Genomic DNA, 20,070 nt, shown 5'->3' with positions numbered 1-20,070 from the left:
ACTTGGAACCCTGACAAGTGCTTTATAACCCTCTCTAAGCAGTTTACTGGGAACTGGGAACGATTGAGGGCAAATGAAGGAGGGGACAGCAGAGAATGAGGTGGCTGGATGGAGTCACTGAAGCAGTTGGCGTGAGCTTAAATGGACTCCTGGGGATGGTAGAGGACAGGCAGGCCTGGAGGAAAGTTGTCTATGGGGTCGTGATGGGTCGGACACAACTTTGCAACTAACAACAACAACAAAGCAGTTTACAGAGTCAGCATATGGCAGCCAACAATCTGGGTCCTCATTTTTGTCCCCAAATCTTACCGCTATCCTGAATTATGCGCTTGAGGTAATCCGCCATCAAAGTACGCAATGCCCGCTTGTAAGGCAAACCCAGGCGGTGAGGGAAGACGACAGCTGTGTCCACCACCATAGAGTGGATAAGCTAGTAAGGGAAGGAAGAAGAAAATCTATTGTATTCTTCTTTATATTCTTTCTTTCCTTTTGGACTTTTAATTAAGACTGTTTAAGTACAAGAATATATGTCTCAGCTCCTTCTCTCGAATTAGCTGAAAACAACAGGAAAACACAGCAGGCATGTAGTCGGGGGGGGCAATGCTGGTTTAATGCCGTTTGTAACATCGAAGAGACACTGAGCCGAAACGTTTCAAAATTGGCGCTACAAGCGGCTGCCTCGTAGCACCCTTTATTATCCCACCCCTCCCCGGCTCCGTGTGATTGGGGAAGCGCCCATCAGCTGGAGGGCGTTTGCTCTGGCTCCGCCTCCCCAGGGCGTCGGTCCCTCGGCGTTCCGTTCTGACAGCGGCAGCTTCTCCGAACTCCATCTTCGCGCCCCCATTTTTGTCTCTCGCCAGCAGCAGTCATTGCCAAATGGTCTCGTCCCAGCAGGAGTTGTTGCCCGAGCCCTAATCCCGATGCTCAGCAGCCCCGCAATCGACCGCCTATCTACAGTGCCACCACCACCAGTCTCGTGAATAGGTGCATCCCTTAACACGCTCTGTTGGTCAGTATCCTCCACCACTCTGCCATCCCGTCCCTGCATTGTCGAGCAGGGTTTCGGGCTCGACAGGCGGTTCCCCTCTACCACGGGGTCGTCTGAAAGATATAAAGTAGATGTGTTAATATCGGCTTGTGGTTTTAATGGGTTCTTCCTATGGAATTGCCGTAGCAGTCGGTCAGCTTTAACATCTCCCGCGAGTACCAAGGATGCTTCCTCATATGGATATCCCTTCCACCTTACTAGATATTGCAGTTTCCCCCTGTGGATTCTGGTGTCTAGTATTTCCTCTATCTTGTAGTGCTCATCATGTATAGGATCAGGAGGACTCGGTGTATGTCTAACTGCCGTCACTGGCTTCAACAGGCTGCTATGGAAGACTGGATGGATCTTGCCTAGCAGCGGTGGTAGCTTGAGGGCAACAGTGACAGGATTGATGACTTTACTCACTGGAAAAGGGCCTAAGTATTTGGTGCCAGCTTTCGATTGGGTACCCTTAATTTTATGTATTTGGTGGAAAGATATACTCTATCTCCCACTCTCAGTGGCTTTAGCTCCGCTCATTTTTTATCAGATTGGTTCTTGTATTCTATTGCCGCCTTGTTTAGTGCTTTCCTAACCTGTGGCCACAAGGCCCGTATCTTTGTAGCCCAGTCGTTAGGGCTCACCTCAGCATCGGGCGATTCCAGTTCGGGAATAGCAACAAACTCACGTCCTGTTACTATTTGGAAAGGGGTGAGTCCGGTACTGGAATGCACCGCGTTATTGTAGGCAACCTCAGCGAATGGCAATAAGGATGACCAGTCTGTCTGTTGATAAAGAGATGTAGCTTCTTAGATAGCGTTCCACCATAGCGTTGGCTCTCTCCGCCGCACCGTTGGTGCTAGGATGGAACGCTGAACTAAGACCCTGTGTCGATCCTACTGCCTGGGCGAAGTTCCTCCAAAAGCATGCCATAAACTGCACTCCCCTATTGGAGATGATTCGGCGAGGCGCTCCGTGTAAGCAGTAAATGTGTTGAATGACTAATGTAGCTAGCTTCCGTGCTGACGGTAGTCCATTGCACGATATAAAATGAGCTTGCTTCAAAAAGAGATCTATGACCGTCCGTACCACGGTGTTTTCATTGCTTTCGGGGAGCTCAACAATAAAGTCCATGGCTATCTCCTCCCATGGTTTATTGGGGCTAGCTACAGACTGCAATAGGCCAAGGGGTTTCCCTGTCTTGATTTGGTTTTAGCGCAGACCGGACAACTCTTCATGTATTCTTCAATACTGACCCGCATTTGCGGCCACCAGAACTGTTGTCTGGTCAGGTGTAGTGTCTTAAGAAAGCCAAAGTGTCCGGCTGTTTTAACATCGTGGCATCACCGTAACACGGTTTGATGTAATTCTATCAGGACATACAACTTATCTCCCTTCCATGCCAATCTGTCTCTATAGGTGACTATCTGTCTATTGTTTTGCACCCACACATCTATTTTTAGGGCAGCTCGGATACTCTCCTCCCACCCCGGAGGCGTGTCAAATGTAACCAATGTCTCCCCCAGTGGGTATAGACTGGGTATCATGGCCTGTACTATCTCATCCCGCTTGCTATGGAATTGAGGCATACAGGACAGTGTGTCAGCCAAAAGGTTTTTTCCTGCTGGCACGTATTCAGGACAAAATTAAAGTGCTGGAAATACTGAGCCCATCGCACTTGTTTTGGTGAGAGCTTCCTGGGGGTATGTAGGGCTATCAGATTTCTGTGATCCATCCAGACTTTGAATCGTTCTCTCGCCCCCTTCAAGAGGTGACACCAGGTAAGGAGTGCCCAACGAACTGCGAATCCCTCCTTTTCCCATACAGCCCACACTCATTCTGTGTTGGTGAATTTTTTGGATGTATATGCACACGGCTGTAGGTGGCCCTGCCCACTGTCCTGTAACAGTACCGCCCTGACAGCTACATCGCTTGCATCTGCTTGCACTACGAATGGCTTCTGCTGGTCGGAGTGTTGGAGCACGGGCTCCTGAGCGAAGATGGCCTTTAAAGCATCGAACGCCTTCTGACACTCAAGAGTCCACGTTATATGTTGACTCGGTTTTATTTGTGTGGCACTCCCCTTTGTGTGAAGTAGATCGGTAAGCGGTAATGCTATATGGGCGAACGCCGGGATAAATTGCCAGTAAAAATTGGTAAAACCGAGGAAACTTTGCAGTTGTTTCCTCGTCCCTGGAGCCCGCCACTCTAACACCATAGATACTTTTTTTGGGTCCATCTTTAGACCTGTTTTGGAGATCCGATACCCCAGATAATCTAGTTCAGTTCGATGAAATTCACATTTTGACACTTTGACAAATAGTTTGGCTGCTAAGAGTTTTTCGAGTACCTGATGAGCTAGCTGTGTATGTTCCTCCATGGTGTCAGAATAGATGAGGATATTGTCCAAGTATACCAACACCCCCCTATATAGGTGCTCATGCACTACTTCATTAATTAACTGCATGAAGGATGCTGGGGCTCCCTGCAAACCGAACGGCATGACTTGGAACTTATAACTCCTAAGTGTGCAATTAAAGGTGGTCTTCCATTCGTCACCTGGTTTTATACGAATGTGGTAGTATGCCTCCCTCAAGTCTAATTTGGTGAAAATGCGACCTGTCGACAAAGTAGCTAAGAGGTCTTTTATCAGGGGTAAGGGATACAACGGTTCTACGCTTACAGCGTTCAGACCACGAAAATCAACACAGAGACACAGATCCCCATCCTTTTTCTCCCTGAATAATACCGGGGCAGCCATATGCGCTCTACTCTGTTTAATAAACCCCCTGGCTAGGTTCTTGTCTATGTATCTGTGGAGTTGCTCTAGCTCCTTCGGGGTCATCGAATACATTTGGGGTTTAGGTAGTCTAACCCTGGATAGTAATTCGATGGCACAATCCGTTGTCCAGTATGGTGGTAATGAGTCACATTCTACTTCGCTGAAAACTGCTGTCAAGTCCGCATATACCTCTGGGATCCCCATAGGGTTAGTGACGAGTGAAGGAGGTATGGGTTGACTTTCGTTGGTTCGTTTACTGAATTCCTCCCCCATTAGATTAGGCCCAAGCTCAAGACACAATTTCTGGTATCCTCCCTCCCACCAAATTGTGGGTTTCCACTTATCTAACCAGGCTAAGCCCAGAATGATAGGTTCTATTATTACATCAACTACCACAAACCGGAGGTGTTCCCAATGTTCCCCTATTTCTAGGCGTATGGTTCTGTTACACACGTAGCCGGTTTTCCCCCCCAAAAGGGACCCATCCATTTGCTCGAATCGGATAGGCTCCTTCAACCGCGTCAACTGAAGGCCCAGTTGGATCGCCAAGGAAGTCCGCATTAAACGACGAATGCACCTGGAATCAATCAAGGCCTCCTGTCGTACCTCCTTAGTGGTACGTGGGTTTCGAAGGGTAACCGGGATGATGAAAGGGCATATGGGCACACTCACCATTGGATCGTGGACGTCTTCCTCATCACTGTCACCGAGTATCCCAGATAAGACTTCAGGTCTCGTCGCTCCGCCAGGTTCTTTGGTAGGCATGCTACTCTCTGCAGGCAAGGTTTGCAACGCCACCCTGGACTTTTCTGGGGTCATACGGGCAAGTTCCTTTCCACTTCCAGTACTGGTTGGAGTGCAGCTCGTAGCAGGTTACGGTGGAGGGAATGGACAGTCCAGAGCCCTATGTCCAACTTGGTTACATCTGAAACATCAGAAGGGGCTCTTCCGCGTGGCCCCTGAAGTCCACGTGGGAAAACCTGGTTTTCCGGAGTCCCTGGTAGGAGGGAGTTTATCGGGGACCCGTCTTGGTGGTGGTGCTGTCCCTGACACTCCCTTGACCCGAAACTCCCTTAGGCCAATATCTAAACCAATGGCCGCTCGAAACCACTCTGTTAAGCAGGGTGGTAGGCCTCTATAAACACAGGCTTGCCGTAACTCACGGTCTAAGCCTAAATGAAACTGGTGCACTAGCATTCGCTCTGGCCACGCTCGTAACCTCCCCGCAATAGCTCGAAAGTCCTTCACGTACTCCCGTGCGGGACAGCCCCCCTGCTTCAGAGTCACCAGTTTCCCTTCAGCCTGTTGCGTACAGGATTCGTCCTCGAAGCGGACCCTCAAGCTTTCCAAAAATAAACCCACATCCGTTAACTCACGGGCATGGTCACTGTGGAGGTCAGCCACCCAGTCCTCTGCCTCCCCCCTCAATACTGTTGTGATGGCCACCACCATCGCCCACTGGGATGGGTAGAAGCGACCATACAAGTCCATATAACTAATGACTTGACTCAAAAAAATGGCTACACGATCCGGGCTCCCATCAAACGTCGCTTGTAAGGGCGGTGGGCCCCACATCGCTTGAGGAGGCCATGGCCCAGGGGCCCACATATAGGCTTGCCCGTGATACCCCGATGCCGGCGCCCAAGGTGCATGGGGCCCTTGTGCCTCAGATAACTGTCTTGGGCCAGTTTGTCCGCTGTCTCTCAATAGTTGCGCCGGGGCGCTACGTCCAGCCCGGTCAGGAGGCTCTGACCTCTCTTCCAACGAGGAAAAACGGGTCCCAATGCCTGGTTGGTCCATCTTCCTGGGTTTACCGAGAGCGGAGTCAAGCCGCAATTTAGGACTAGCTAACTGGAATCGGGAACCGAAGTCCGACCCAGATGATCCCACTGCACCATGCCAGGTGGATGCTGGTTCAAGCCGTCGCCCACGGTTGCCAGGAGGGAGCATTCCGGAAGCTAGCCTCTCCAAATCAGTCCCTCAAAATATCCATGGTAGAAGGTGCTGGCCCTGTTGAATAGCTCCATTCTCCCCCTTCCTCATCCTCCACCCATCTTCTATCTCTCCACCTTTGGAAAGGCTCACCAGCAGGGGAGGGGAGAGGAGCCTTCATACCTATTCCACACCGAGCTATGCCACCACTCCCCTGAAACAGACTGCAGTTCCTCTCCCTTCGCAACTGCAGCTTCAACTCCCTCTCCGTCTTGTTTTGGAGGACGTTCTTTTGGCCTCACCACAGGCTGGAGGTCGGATGGAGCCACCACCTCTGGGCTTTCGTCCTCTGTCTGGGTCGCCGGCTGCATTGCCGCCTCAGGGTCCACCCCCTCCACCATTCCAACTATCGAATCTTAAAGCAAAAAGGAGGCTGTAATGAAGGGAGCGCCAATTTTCTCTCAGTTCCTTCACTCGAATTAGCCAAAAACAACAGGAAAACACAGGCATGTAGTCGGGGGCGGGGGGCAATGCTGGTTTAATGCCGTTTGTAACATCGAAGAGACGCTGAGCCTAAACGTTTTAAAATTGGCGCTACAAGCAGCTGCCTCGTAGCACCCTTTATTATCCTGCCCCTCCCCGGCTCCATGTGATTGGGGAAGCACCCATCAGCTGCAGGGCGTTTGCTCTGGCTCTGGCTCCCCAGGGCGTTGGTCCCTCGGCGTTCCGTACTGACAGCGGCAGCGTCTCCGGATTCCGTCTTCGTGCCCCCATTTTTGTGTCTCGCCAGCAGCAGTCATTGCCAAACGGTCTCGTCCCAGCAGCAGTCGTTGCCCGAGCCCTAATCCCGACGCTCAGCAGCCCCGCAATCGACCGCCTATCTACAGTGCCACCACCACCGGTCTCTTGAATAGGTGCATCCCTTAACACGCTCTGTTGGTCAGTATCCTCCACCACTCTGCCATCCCGTCCTTGCATTGTCGAGCAGGGTTTCGGGCTCGACAATATGTTTCAAAGAAGTGCGTCTTAAAAGTTCAGCCAGAGAAGGCAATGGGTTTGAAGGGGGATTTGCCCATAAACTAGCCACGGCCATCATTTCAGGGGAAGAGTGTACATAAAACATGCATGTGTTTCCATGCAACATTTACCTTTAGTGCAAACAAGTCACTTTCTAAACTGTGGCCTATCAGGATAGTGTCTGTGCTGAACATACTCAAGAGAACCGCCTGAACATCCCGAAGAGTTATCGATGCATTTTCCAGATCTGCCTCTGTCACACCCGAAAACCTGCCAAGGAAAGGTTGGTATCATCAGGTGGGATTTTGGGATTTTTTAAATTCTGCTGCTTTTCAGACATATGATTACCACCCCTCACATGTGCTAGCTAGCTAGGAGTAGGCTAACTCCTGCTCAGAGAACCTCCTCCCTTTTCTTTCACAAAACCTCAAGGAAAATGGATCCTGGTTTCTTTTAGGCAGCACTCTGAGGATGACGGCTAAAAGCAGAAGCCAAGCTTCCCCACCATTTTGTATTGGGAAATAGATAAAAACTGTAATACGGGCAGGAATGTAGAAACACCACAAATTCAACTTCCTCCTGAAATGCAGCACTACAGTACCCACATGTGTCACAGGGCCCTCTGACATCTCCTCGATGTTATAGGTTTGCAAATATCGCCACAAAAGGTGCTGTCTTATTGGAAAGAACAAAGTTCAGAGCAGTAACTCAAGAAGGAAACACGAAAAGCAGGTTCCTCCATAGGAAAAATACTCGGTTCTCATTTCTTGGGGCAATGTGATCTGGACAGATCAACGGTTTGGGAGTGCAAATTAATTTTTGGAATTAATTTTTTTCTGATTCACATAGCAGGACAAGTAGAGAACAAGGCAGTGAATCTGAAATTCAAAAATAAAGATCACCTGCTGAAACTCTGAAAAGAAAGCCACATGGAGGAAGTTAGCCTAGATGGGTGGGTGGGACTGGCACCTGCTGCGGGCCTAACTTCCTCCATGTGGCTGTCTTTTCAGAGTTTCAGCAGGCAACTCTAAAGACTCAGGTGCTTAGTAGGTACTCTGGCCGCTCAACTGCTGACACCAAACACATAGCTTTTTTTTGTTAACAATCCTCATGCTCTTTCACACTTTGTGGGCCCTCACCGAGTGTTGTAATCCACAACTTTGGAGTCTGGTTTGACAAAGGTATCGTAGACCACTCTCAGTTCTGAGTTGATCACAGTGACGCGCGTCAGCTCTAACCCTTGCTTAGTGTAACACTGCAGAAGACGAGATACGAGAGACACAAAAGAAAGCATGTTTTAGGAAGGGTTCCCACCAGCCGTTGGACAACAGCAGCCATTCATTCAATAGACCCCAGCCAATTTTGCAATCTAATAGAAAGATGTGAAAAAGAATCAGGGGGGAAAGGATTCAAAAATGTTTCTAGTAATTTAGATGTGGGACTCGGAATGCCTTGTTTTAACCACATTTCTATTCTGCCTTCTTTCTGAGGAGTTCAGAAATTGTAATTGGTACCTTCCACTCTATATTTTATCTCTACAGTAACTTTCAGAGCTAGGGTTTAGTATCAATAATCCCTCTGTCTTGATAGCCTGCCCCACCTGTTCCCCAGATGTATGGATTCTGCAACTTCTAAAATTTCAACCAGCAGAGCTAGATTGATAGTGATACTAAGGGATGCAGCATCAACAAAGCTAAAAGGCACCAGCTTGGGGAAGGGACATATGTCCCTTCTGTGCCTTAGCCCCTCTCAATAATGCTCAAACTAGAATTTTTAAAAAAATCAATTCTGCGAAAACACACATTATGGAAATGTGATGAAATTTTGGGTCAGGCTTCTAGATTCCTCCCTCTTCCAGAACACACCAGCGTATTACACTTCCCCTGAAACCTTTCCCTGAACCCGAGGCAGGCAACATTTTGTGGACTCTGAGCACAATCAGTCTTCCTAACTATATTCTTCTGGGACTGCCTTCTCACCATTTTTTCAGTTGAGTGGAGGGGTTTTCTACTTCTACAAACATGTGGGGCTTTAATTGTGCCATCGTGGCCACTATCCTGGCTTCTTTAATCACATCCTGATTTATGTCCTTGCCTCCTCTTGAATCTCAACAGCCTTGTTTTACTTAGAAAACCCTTTCTACGTTACTCAAGCTCTTCGTTAAGTGTACACAGTGGTATCAAAGTTGTTTCCATACAAATATACTGGATTGTTGGGGCACAAAATTTAAATATATATTCCTGGTGAAAGATGAAATCCTTAACATTATTCTGTATGCCCAGCCAACCTACCATTTCACAATCCAAGGCGTAGATGCCAGGATGCCCATCTGCCCTTGTCAACTTCTCAAATGTCTTCACAAAACCTTCCAGACTTTCCTTCCGGCCATCATGGACATGTTGCTTAAGGTGAGAGTGGGGGAGAATTAAAGAGGTGTTACAAAAAGGCTATCCCTGGACAAATTTAATCAGGAGGTCTCCAATCTTGCCCACTTTTAGTTAGCAGACTAGTGGTCTTGCAAAATGCCAACCTAAGTAGACACAATATTGGAAGTAAATATTTCTTTTTTTAGGGTGGCTGGAGAGAAGACTGAAAACTGACTTGCTCCATAATACAGAATTGAAAGATCAATAACAATTACAAGAGTGAAAGAGAACACCCTCACATTATTACAGAATTTTTTTTAAAAACTGACAAGACGTTCTCAAGAACATCCAAGGGAACAACACAGAAAATAACAAATGCATCTGGAGAGTAATCCTTTCAAACAGCAAAACTGAGATGCCTCAGGGGAGAACAGGATGTATTCTACAATTTAGGGCGTTATCAAATTTTTCAACTTTCAATTTATAAACATGAGGGGTGCTCAAAAGTTGTGACATGCCTTGGGGATTGTAAAGATATTTTGATTACTTTAATATAATTTAGATGTGCTTGGTAAGTAGCAATAGCACTTAGACTTATGTGCCGCTTCACAGTGCTTTTACAGCCTTCTCTAAGCAGTTTACAGAGTCAGCATATTGTCCCCCAACAATCTGGATCCTCATTTTACCCACCTCGGAAGGATGGAAGGCTGAGTCAACCTTGAGCCTGGTGAGATTTGAACTGCCAAATTGCAGGCAGCCAGCAGCCAGCAGAAGTGGCCTGCAGTACTGCACTCTAACCACTGTGCCACCGCATTACATAAATATCGTAACCTTTTAACATTTTGTTAGTTTCATTTGTATAATGTAGAAAAGGAACCTTGATGGTGGGCCTAATATTCCATCATCTTTACAGTGGAAAAGGCTAACTTGAAAATGGGGATGTATCAGGTCAGCTCCCAGGAGCGTCGGTTTTGAACACAAAAACTTTTTACACATCCCTAGAGAGGTGTGGACTAAAATCTCTGGAGAGGAAAAAGATCTGATCCCCTTTAGTTTCCTCACAGCTCAATTTCTATATCCTTCTAAAGGCATTGAGCCACAGTCTTTCTCACAGATGGTGGAGAAGCCCATATCCTCAAGGAATGCAGCAGCCTCGGGCCTGAACAGAATTACTTCCTTCTCCTGCCACCAGTTTCTCTTATTCTTTGTCATGGAAAGTTCTGTGGATGTCGTCATACTGTGACCAGGGTTACTATGTAATTATGATATACTCTGAATTATAGCTTTGGGATGGGAGGTGGGGGAGAACACGTGCTAACAGCATGACCCAGCTGAAAAAAAGTACATGGACCTAGGCTGCATCAACCAAAGCCTAGTATTAATATCAAGATAAGCCTTTGTTTAGATCACACTCACAAGCACCAGGTTGATATTTTAAACTGGAATGTGTTCAGCGGAGAGGAACTTAGATAATACCAGCCGTAGAGGAAAAAAAATGAGGTGGTGGTACTGGGTATGCCTTGTCTAGATTAGGGGAAAAAACTGCACAGACTGATGGAAAGTTGATTTGGGCAGCTTTCGCTGGAGATGTCTGAACAGAGGCCATCTGTTGGAGATACTACAGTAGTAGACTCTTGCACTGAGCACATGGTTGGATTAGATGACCTCAAAGATCCCTCTCAGACCTTACATTCTGTGATTCTTTGATCTCTCCCCTTCTATTTGGGGAAAGTGTTACCTTGATTGAGACTGCAGCATTGTCCTCAATAGCAGGGGCCCCGTTCTGAGCTTCCATCTCAAGCTCTTACAGAAAATTCATGGGTGATCAATGTGCGGAAGATGAACAAGTCACAATGACTAATTGGATGAAATCAATACTCACAGTAGAAGAACAGGAAGTATTTTTGATATAATGGGCCATGTGCTTCATGGCACAGAACCTTGTTTTCTGAGGGACTGCGTATCTCCAACTGTTTCATACAACCCAATATGTTTGAACAGCTCCTCTATTAAATGCTGCCATCTTGTGGGACTGAGGAAGTGTGCCTCCTCTGTCTCTACCTATGGAACAGCATTCCCTGAGAGATACAGATGGCACCCCTTCTCCTGGGGTTCTGGAAAGCCCTTAAAACCTGCATTTGTGCGTGTTGATGTATTTCTGGGGTTCTGTTGTATCTGTTGACATTCTGATGGTTTTAGTTTGGGCCATTTATATGGGTATGTGTTTTTACTGTTTGCTGGATTTTGTAGGTCATCCAAACTCTAATGGAGGGGTATCCAACCTTGACAACTTTAAAGGGGTATCCAACCTTGACGACTTTAAAATAAGTCTTTAAAGACTTATTTAAAGTCAATAACTTTAAAGTCAATAAAGTCAATAAAGACAACTCCCATGTTGGCTCAAGAATTCTGGGAGTTGAATCTACAAGTCTTCAAAATTGCCAAGGTTGAACATCCCGGGTCTAATGGATTAGACGGCTATCACAAATTTAATAATAAATTAAATATTTTTGTCCTATTGCTAAAGAGAATAGCTCATAGAAGGGGCCATGTGTTTTTTTCTCAAGCCAAAGCAATGCTTGAAAAGCATCTCCAAAGCATCTTCCATGAAACAGAGATCAAAATGGCAAAACTGTGACTATACTCGGAGAGAAGGTAGTCCACTTCACCTGGTACTTCATGGTTTGACCTAACATGGGTACATACTTTTGCAACTTGGCATCCAAGTGAACCTACGGCTCCCGAACAACAGCTATAATGTGCTTCCCAGCCACCTCGTACTGCAAAAGAGAGAGAGAGAGAGAGAGAGAGAGAACGGCTAAATGGCAAATCCTCACTGCGCACATAACCTCCAATTAAAGATTAACCAGAACTAGCCTGATTGAAATAATATTGATTTTAATACTAACACAATTCCTTTCTCTCAAACTACTTGAGGAGGGTTATGTTTAAAATAATTACTTATAATGAAGATGCAGGCTAGGAAAACGATGCTAAAGAAAAAAGAAAGGAAACAGTAGCATGAACAATTACGTAATGAACACAGAAAGCTAAAGTAGACTTTACTTCTGAAATATTTGTAAACCATATCATTTAAATAATCTCTAAAAGGATTACGAACTAGTTCTTGGAGGAGTGGGGTTTGATGACAATCGGTCCCAGCTAAGGTGATTCTGATGAAATGGATCCCATTTTGTCTCCACCACAAACATAACTGTGTTTATTGCCTTTCAATTGTGTCCCTATGCTTCTTACTTAAGACAACAATAACCTTGCATGTTATAAAGTGCTCTGAATGAATATTTACTCATTTGGGATTTTTCTTCCTAAAATGTGTGCAAATCTTTGCTACTGGATGTTTTTTGAGCTTCATGGAAGCCCTCTTGATATATAAGCAGAGTCTGAGGGAACAAATAATGCCAAAATGTGATGTCTGTGGAGATTCACATCATCCAGGTCATGGTTGTCTCAAAGGTGCTTTTTCAAAAAGTAACTGGACTGCTTTTTGAAGAAGAAAAAGACTTTTTACTTCTCATCCAAGAAACTTCATCCGTTGTGCCTGGACTGTGAGGGGATCCTATCCTTCCATCTCCCCCACCATCCAGTCACAACGAATGAAGCTTCTTGGACGAGAAGCGAAATATCGTCTTCTTTGTCAAAAAACAGTCCAGCTGCTTTTTGAAAAAGCACCTTTGAGCCAAATGTGATGCTTCTCTCGTTTTTTTCATTGGCCTCCAATATCCAACATGCAACCTGACTATGTGACCGTTGCTACTAGAGAACGGGATAAACTCATGGCCATGAGCAGAGATCTAAAACCTAGTTGTCTGAGCTCTCAAAGCAGCTTGCAAAATGCCACCTGTACATAACCTCACAGGTTTCTTGTGAGAATAAAAATCAATATTGTGCACTTTGAATTCCATTGGAGAATGAATATACTTTTTTTTTTTAAAAAAAAAGTAAATTATTACCTCTTTGCTTGCGCAATTTCCCCCAGTGATGGATGCATTCTTCTTTACGGACACAATTTCCGGAAGGTGATACCATGTATTCTGTGCCACAACGACAACAAATCCTGCAAGAACCTTACAGAAGAAAAAGGAGTGTGTTAAAAATATAGATTTTTGGCCCTCAGTCCATTCTCATATATCTAACCTAAAACACTCTTTCTTTAAAAAAAAAATCTTCTATTTTCTCCCAATGAGATAAATGGATCATACTGTTTGGGAATTCATCAAAACAGAAGCCCTTGAACTCATCTGCAAAGGTGACTCTACTGATTGTATCAAGTGGCATTTGAAGGGCCAATGGCCTATTTTGCTCTCATCTATGAACTGTTTCTAACCAATATTCAAACATTGCATTGGTTGTTTTTTCCCCAGCCCATCAAAAACACAGACTCCCATTAGACAAGTTGTTAAGAGATTCAGCCGCTTGCCACCTTGTGGTATGAGGAACAACTGCGTCAAGGACTGAGAAATAACGAAAGAAATCAAGTACAGGTAATACTTGACATGCAATTACAATTTCCATTGCTAAGCAAATCATTTGTTAAGTGAGCTGCACCCCATTTTCCTTTTTTTTTTTACCACGGCAAGCAAATTACTGCAGTTAAATGAATCATGTGGCCATTAAACGATCCAGCTTCCCCCACTGACTTCACTTATTGGAAGCCGGCTGGGAAAGTTACAAATGATCCCAGGATGTGGCCATCGTCATAAATACATGCCTGTTGCCAAGCGCCTGAATCTAGTTCAGGTGACTGTAGGGATGCTGATAGAGTTGTAAGTATGACGACTGGTCTTAATAAGTCACGTGTTTTAGTGCTGTTGTAGCTTTGGTCATTAAATGAATGGTTGTAAGTCGAGAACTACTTGTTCAGAACATTAAACTGAATAATTAAAACGCACTTTCGACATCAACTTCTACTTTTATTCTGGAGAAAAGTTTTGTTTTTCTTGGCAGAAAATGTTTGCAGTAATTCAATTTAGGAAGATCTAAGCGGGTGTTACCTCAATCAGGGTATCCCTAATATAAAAAGACAGAAATCTATGAAAACAAGACAGTTCTGTTTTGTCCCTGCAGGACGTGCCAACTGAAGCCTCAAGAGCTGCATATGGCTGGCTACCTGTATAAAAATATTGAGTCCGGCGGTCACATAATGACCTTGACTTTCGACTTCAATGACTTACAACTGTAATTCTAGGCTCAGTTATGGTTGTAAGTCAAGGACTTCCTATAGTTCCTTTGACTGCACCTCTGAAATTCCTTAGCAATTCAAGAGAAGAACTGCAGGACTAGTCTGAATATCTTGAAGCCTAGCCAGGGAAGCAACCTTACAAACAGGACAGCCATCTGTAATCTCCTCCTGCTTTTTCCTCCTATGTATTCCAACCACCATACTCCTCATTAGGTCCAGAGGATTTGCGTGTACACACAACACCCGAGACAAGAATCCAGGGGACCACAATGGACACCACAACATGTTCCTCACTGGCATTACCCTGCATTTTTTCAATCATATTTGGTGCAAAGGGGAACACACTGCTCATCCCAGTTTGATGCTGCAGACAGCAGGTACAGAGTTCTGCACGAACCTATTTAAATATAACCTGCCGTTATAGACGTCATAAATTATAGAAGTTATAGAAGTATAAAAGCGAAAGTTAGAATATTTTGATCATGTGATGCGACATCCAGAAAAATACAGCATACTTCACTTGATCCTCCAAGGAAAGATTAAAGGCAAACCAGGTCCAGGCAGAAGAAGAACATCATGGCTTCAAAATCTAAAGGACTGGTTTGGACAAAACTCAACAGCACTTTTTTGTGCAGATATTGATAAAAATAGGATCGCCAACATCTGATGATGGATATGGCACAATAAGAAGAAGAAGTTATAGAAGTCACAAATGACAAAGGATTAAAATATTCTCAGGGTTTAGTACAGGAAGGAAGAGAGGGTCTATATGCAAAAAAATAACAATATCTACAGTAGGTAGCTTCAGAATATGTTTAAAAGCTCATTAAAGATCCCATTCACAAGCAGTCAAGAGTAGATGTCTGCCTTGAAGGGAAATAAACTGGCTGAGGGGGTTCCTTTTCTGGCCTCCCTTTTTCTTCCCCATTAAACAGGACATCTGAATGGTTCTCAAGAGTCAGAAATTCTCCGATCCAGCAGAACTCACCATCAGTCATTTTCTTCTCTTCCGCAGCAAAGACAACAGCCCGGCCAGGTCTCTCGGGACAGGGTAACGGGTAGCCATGCTCCTTCAAGTCATCCTCTGTCAGCACATACTCCTTGAGCCTTCGGTACAAGGTAGCCCCTGAGAATGACAAAGCTTAGGAAGTGTTTATCTAGCCATTTTCTCTAGCTATTCTCAGACCAATACCATACACACACACACACACACACACACAAGGAAATATTCAGGACAGCTTATGCAGCAACAAAATGGTAATTGCAGTTGAAGCAGCATAAAACCAAAGCAAAGGCAGATCTAAGCATGGAGGACGGGGGAGAAGGAGCGGGGAAATGCTGAGAAGAAACGCCAGGCAGTTCTTTCTACAGAGACCATTATAAGAGCAATCCAGCTGGACTAGGCCAAGGCCTGGCTAGGTGGCTCAGTGGCTAAGATACTGAGCTTGTCGATCAGAAAGGTCTGCGGTTCAAATCCCTAGTACAGGTCTCCTGCGTGAGCAGGGGGTTGGACTAGATGACCTCCAAGGTCCCTTCCCAACTCTGTTACTGTTAAAGGCCTGTGCTAGTTCAGCATTTTGTTTCTTATGGTGGTCATTTCCTCTGGGGTGATGGAGACACTAGCCCTCTTGTAACTTTGTTCCTCCAATACATGGGATTCCAAGATGGGCTCTCCCCAAGACAGAAATAACGCTAATCTTGATAGATTCGTCCTTCATGAATTTAAGTTTACAGGTAGTCCTCCCCTAACAACTGGTTGCTTACCAACTGTTTGATGGACAGACTTCCCCAGTGCTATTTATGACCTGTTTTCGAAGTTCTGATGAAGTTCTGATGACTATCCCTGCCCCCAGGTGGCCAACCTCTATGGCCGTTTGCAGGATCCCATGGTCACCTGACCGTACTTTTCAGCAGTTTTAGCTGCGTTTTGATGTATTTATTTAGCATCTGACATAAAGCACATAGATAACAGTATATAGAAAGAGCATGTAATGCTATGGTACTTGAGCAGGGGGTTGGACTAGAAGACCTTCAAGGTCCCCTCCAATTCTGTTATTCGGTTATTCTGTACACGTATGATAAAAATATGTAGTCAATGTTTATTTCTGGTTTCCAGCAAAAAATGCCCTTTGGGGAAAATAGGTTCACTTAATGACTTTTGCTTAACTGTGACATTTGCTTCATGACTGCTGCAAAAATCCTTGCAAAATCAGGCGTGAGCCACTTAATGACCATAACGTATGAGCATAATTCTGGCCTTTAATTATGGTCATATGTTGGAGACTACCTGTGTATGGCCATTACTGTGTCCTTTTTGCTTCAACTGCAAAGAATCCCAGATTAATTATGTACTATAGGAAGCAGCACTTTCTTTGTCTCATCTAAATTTCCTTCCATTCAATTTCACTGCACAATCCCTTAAGAGAGGGAGCAAAAAGATCTTTATGTCCATTTTCTTCATGACATATCAGACTTTAAACACCTTAAGGCAGGGGTCTCCAACCTTGGCAACTTTAAGACTTGTGGACTTCAACTCCCAGAATTCCTCAGCCAGCTTTGGTTGGCGAGCCCTGCCTTAAACATTTTCTACTGCAATCACCTTCTCTATACAGGTAGTCCTTGATTTATGACAGTTCATTTAGTGACCGTTCAAAGTTACAACGGCACTGAAAAAAAGTGATTTATGACCATTTTTCACACTTCTGACTGTTGCAGCATCCCCGTGGTCATATGATCAAAATTCAGATGCTTGGCAACTGGTTCATATTTATGACAGTTGCAATGTCCTGGGGTCATGCAATCACCTTTTGCAACCTTCTGACAAGCAAAGTCAATGGAGAATTTCAAATTCACTTAACAACCATGTTACCCACTTAACAAATACAATGATTCACTTAACAACTGTGGCACTTAGTTAGATCACTTATAATTTCTCCAATGGATTGTAAAACATTGTTAACTGGATAACAGGCTTACTTTGGGTTAATTTATAGGGATGCAGTGACTCAATGGCTAAGACGCCAAGCTTGTAGATCAAAAGGTTGGCAGTTCAGCGGCTCGAATCCCGAGTGCCTTGTAATGGGGTGAGCTCCCGTTACTTGTCCCAGCTTCTGCCAACCTAGCAGTTCGAAAGCTTGTAAAAAATGCAAGTAGAAAAATAGGGACCACCTTTGGTGGGAAGGTAACAGCATTCCGTGCGCCTTTGGCGTTTAGTCATGCCGGCCACATGACCATGGAAACGTCTTTGGACAGCGCTGGCTCTTCGGCTTTGAAACAGAGATGAGCACCGCCCCCTAGAGTCGGGAACGACTACCACATATGTGTGAGAGGAACGTTTACCATTCCTTTGGGCTAATTGCACTTTTATCATGAAATGCCCTGCCTACAGGGTAAAACCTGGTCAAACTGAAGGGGGACATTTAGAAGAATCGCATGCACCATGCATCAACGAGCCTCTAAAAAGTGACCTCAGCCCATTCTTCTCCACAGCTTTTCTGTGCTCTTTATAGTTTTAAATAGCTCTGGATTGGCTTTCAGCACTGATCCTATCAGTTCTCTGATGCTGAAAAACAATCAGGCTACTTCTAAAATCAAACTGAAGGTCTTTAAAACAGACAGAAAGGAATAGAATTACACACACACACACACACACACACACACACACACACACACACACCATGGTCACTGTGTGCCATGACAAAAATGGGGAAACCTACCTGTCAGGTCTTCTAGCCGTAAGCTTGTAGAACGATTAAGTGTGTAACTGGTCCTGGCTGCCAGTTTCCCTCCTAGCATAGCTTCATGAGAAACCACTTTCCTATTGCTGGCCTCTGGAAGGAAAAGGCAGGTGTCAAAAGTAGAACATCAGCAAACCTCCTGGGTCAACCACAAATAAAATTTCTGAGTCAATGAAAGTGCTACACAGGTCTCCATTCGCTGACTGCTTTAAAAATCAAGGCCCACATGCTACAAATTAAGCTTAGGAAGAAGTGATAATAGGTCCCATAATTATTTTAGGGTTAACATCATATACCCCCTTTGCCAATGTGCTAAATAACATTTGTAATGGCAGGAGTTTGTGGGCAAGACTGGGGCCGATGTATGGCATAACACTGCAGTGCAACCAGCTAACTGCCTCTACTTGTACAGAAGTTATAGGGCTGGCCAAGAGATGTATTATGAAAGATTTGCCCACAGAATTATGTCCTGTTGGATTGGTAGGCAGTCTTTTTATCCAGTCTTATTGAGCAAACCTGAAGTGTGTTTTGTTAAGAAGCTCCAAATGTCTAGAAATGGAGGTTTGAGAGTATAAGGAAAGAATCAAACGAAACGTAAAGTAGCAGAGAACCTTCAGTCTGTAAGCAAAAAGTAAAGTCTAAGTACATACTTTGAACTCCCTGAGAAGGGCTGGGCAACAGAGTCCTCAGCTTCTTCAAAGTGTTTACCGCCACATTCAGGTAGATGTTGCGGCTGGTGCTGCGCTCATATACCACCTTCTCCTCAGCAAGAGCCTGTGAACAGCATTCCCACCATCAGCATTTTTGAGTTTTAATATACAAAATGAAGTTGCTAAGGCAGGAAGGAGCAGTTCCCAGGCTAGGGAGAACTGTTATGTTCATATATATTAGGTGGCTTCCAATGCCACCAGGAGAATGGTCAAATATTAATAGACAGGGATAAGCAGGGGAAAAAAAGACAAGTGTTTCTACAAGTAGTCCTCCATTTACAACCATTCGTTTATCAACCATTCAAAGTTACAATGGCACCGGAAAAAGTGGCTTATGATCGTTTTTCACACTTACGACTGTTGCAGCATCCCCACGGTCATGTGATCAAAATCCAAACACTTGACAGCTAGATGGACTTCTGATGACCGCAGTGTCCCAGAGTCACACATGGTCATCTTTTGAGATCTTCTGATAAACAAGGGCAATGGGGAAGCCAGATTCCCTTAACCACAGTGTTATTAATTTAACAACTGCTGTGATTCACTTAACAACTAGACAAGAAAGGTCATACAATGGGGCAAAACTCACTTAACAGCTGCCTTGCTTAGCAATGGAGATTTTGAGTTCACTTGCGGTCGTAACTTGAGGACTACATGTGTTCATAACACCGGGAATAGTACTTCTAAAAATAAGGCAAGAAATGTAGACCTGTGATCCTCTTACTATTCAAACAGGAAGCTCAACATTGGGCTGGCTGTTCTAACTTTGAACTTGCAAATATGTTTGCTCAGTGAACTTCCATTTTTTTTTTTAAGTGATTCAATCCCTCTATCTTTTGGGCCTACAGTTAAAGAAGTGCAAACTATAAGAATTGGAAGATGCTCATGCATCCCTTCCTATGATTACCATTACAAAAACACAAACCTTGTCAAATGCTCCCTGCTGTGAGGGGCAGAACTTCAAGCACTCATCAATGAAGAGGTTGAGGTACCTCTGACGGATGTTGGTGGGAACTTTGGCACCGTATTCTGTGGGAATAACTGGCCTTTTCAAGGTGGTGCTCTAGAGAACATGGAAAGGGAGGAAGAAAATAAGCTATTTTGATAGCACAGTTACTACAATGCCTTTCCTCCCTGTGATTGGTTCTTCTACTAAGCTATATATGAGCTATGAGCTACATGTGGTCTAATGGTCAACTTTCTGCAGTATCCAATAGCCCACAAGATCATGATCGATTGACTTGTTCATTGGTGACTCAATCAAATTTGGTTGATGTGGTGTTTTTTTTTTCAAACACT

The 20,070-nt window shown here is 44.8% G+C and overlaps 1 protein-coding gene across 5 annotated transcripts in view; it reads right to left on the bottom strand.

The window, feature by feature from the left end:
• The window catches only part of REXO1 (RNA exonuclease 1 homolog), a 46,103-nt gene that overhangs the window by 4,042 nt on the left and 21,991 nt on the right, over positions 1 to 20,070 (bottom strand). For 2 of the 5 annotated variants that reach the window (XM_070943730.1, XM_070943739.1), the window contains exons 6-15: positions 19,697 to 19,834; positions 18,712 to 18,835; positions 18,041 to 18,154; positions 15,313 to 15,450; positions 13,096 to 13,209; positions 11,831 to 11,904; positions 9,050 to 9,160; positions 7,898 to 8,013; positions 6,890 to 7,028; positions 310 to 430 (exon numbers count right to left, since the gene is read on the bottom strand). In XM_070943730.1, coding sequence (XP_070799831.1) covers positions 310 to 430; positions 6,890 to 7,028; positions 7,898 to 8,013; positions 9,050 to 9,160; positions 11,831 to 11,904; positions 13,096 to 13,209; positions 15,313 to 15,450; positions 18,041 to 18,154; positions 18,712 to 18,835; positions 19,697 to 19,834 — 1,189 coding nt within the window. The other 3 variants (XR_011600393.1, XR_011600394.1, XM_070943748.1) reach the window with 3 other exon arrangements.

The sequence above is a fragment of the Pituophis catenifer genome, unplaced genomic scaffold, assembly GCF_029215685.1.
Source record: "Pituophis catenifer annectens isolate HBS135680 unplaced genomic scaffold, rPitCat1.0.hap2 SCAF_1, whole genome shotgun sequence".
In the NCBI taxonomy this organism is placed as follows: Eukaryota; Metazoa; Chordata; class Lepidosauria; order Squamata; family Colubridae; genus Pituophis; species Pituophis catenifer.
This window is presented reverse-complemented; position numbering and strand designations above follow the sequence as displayed.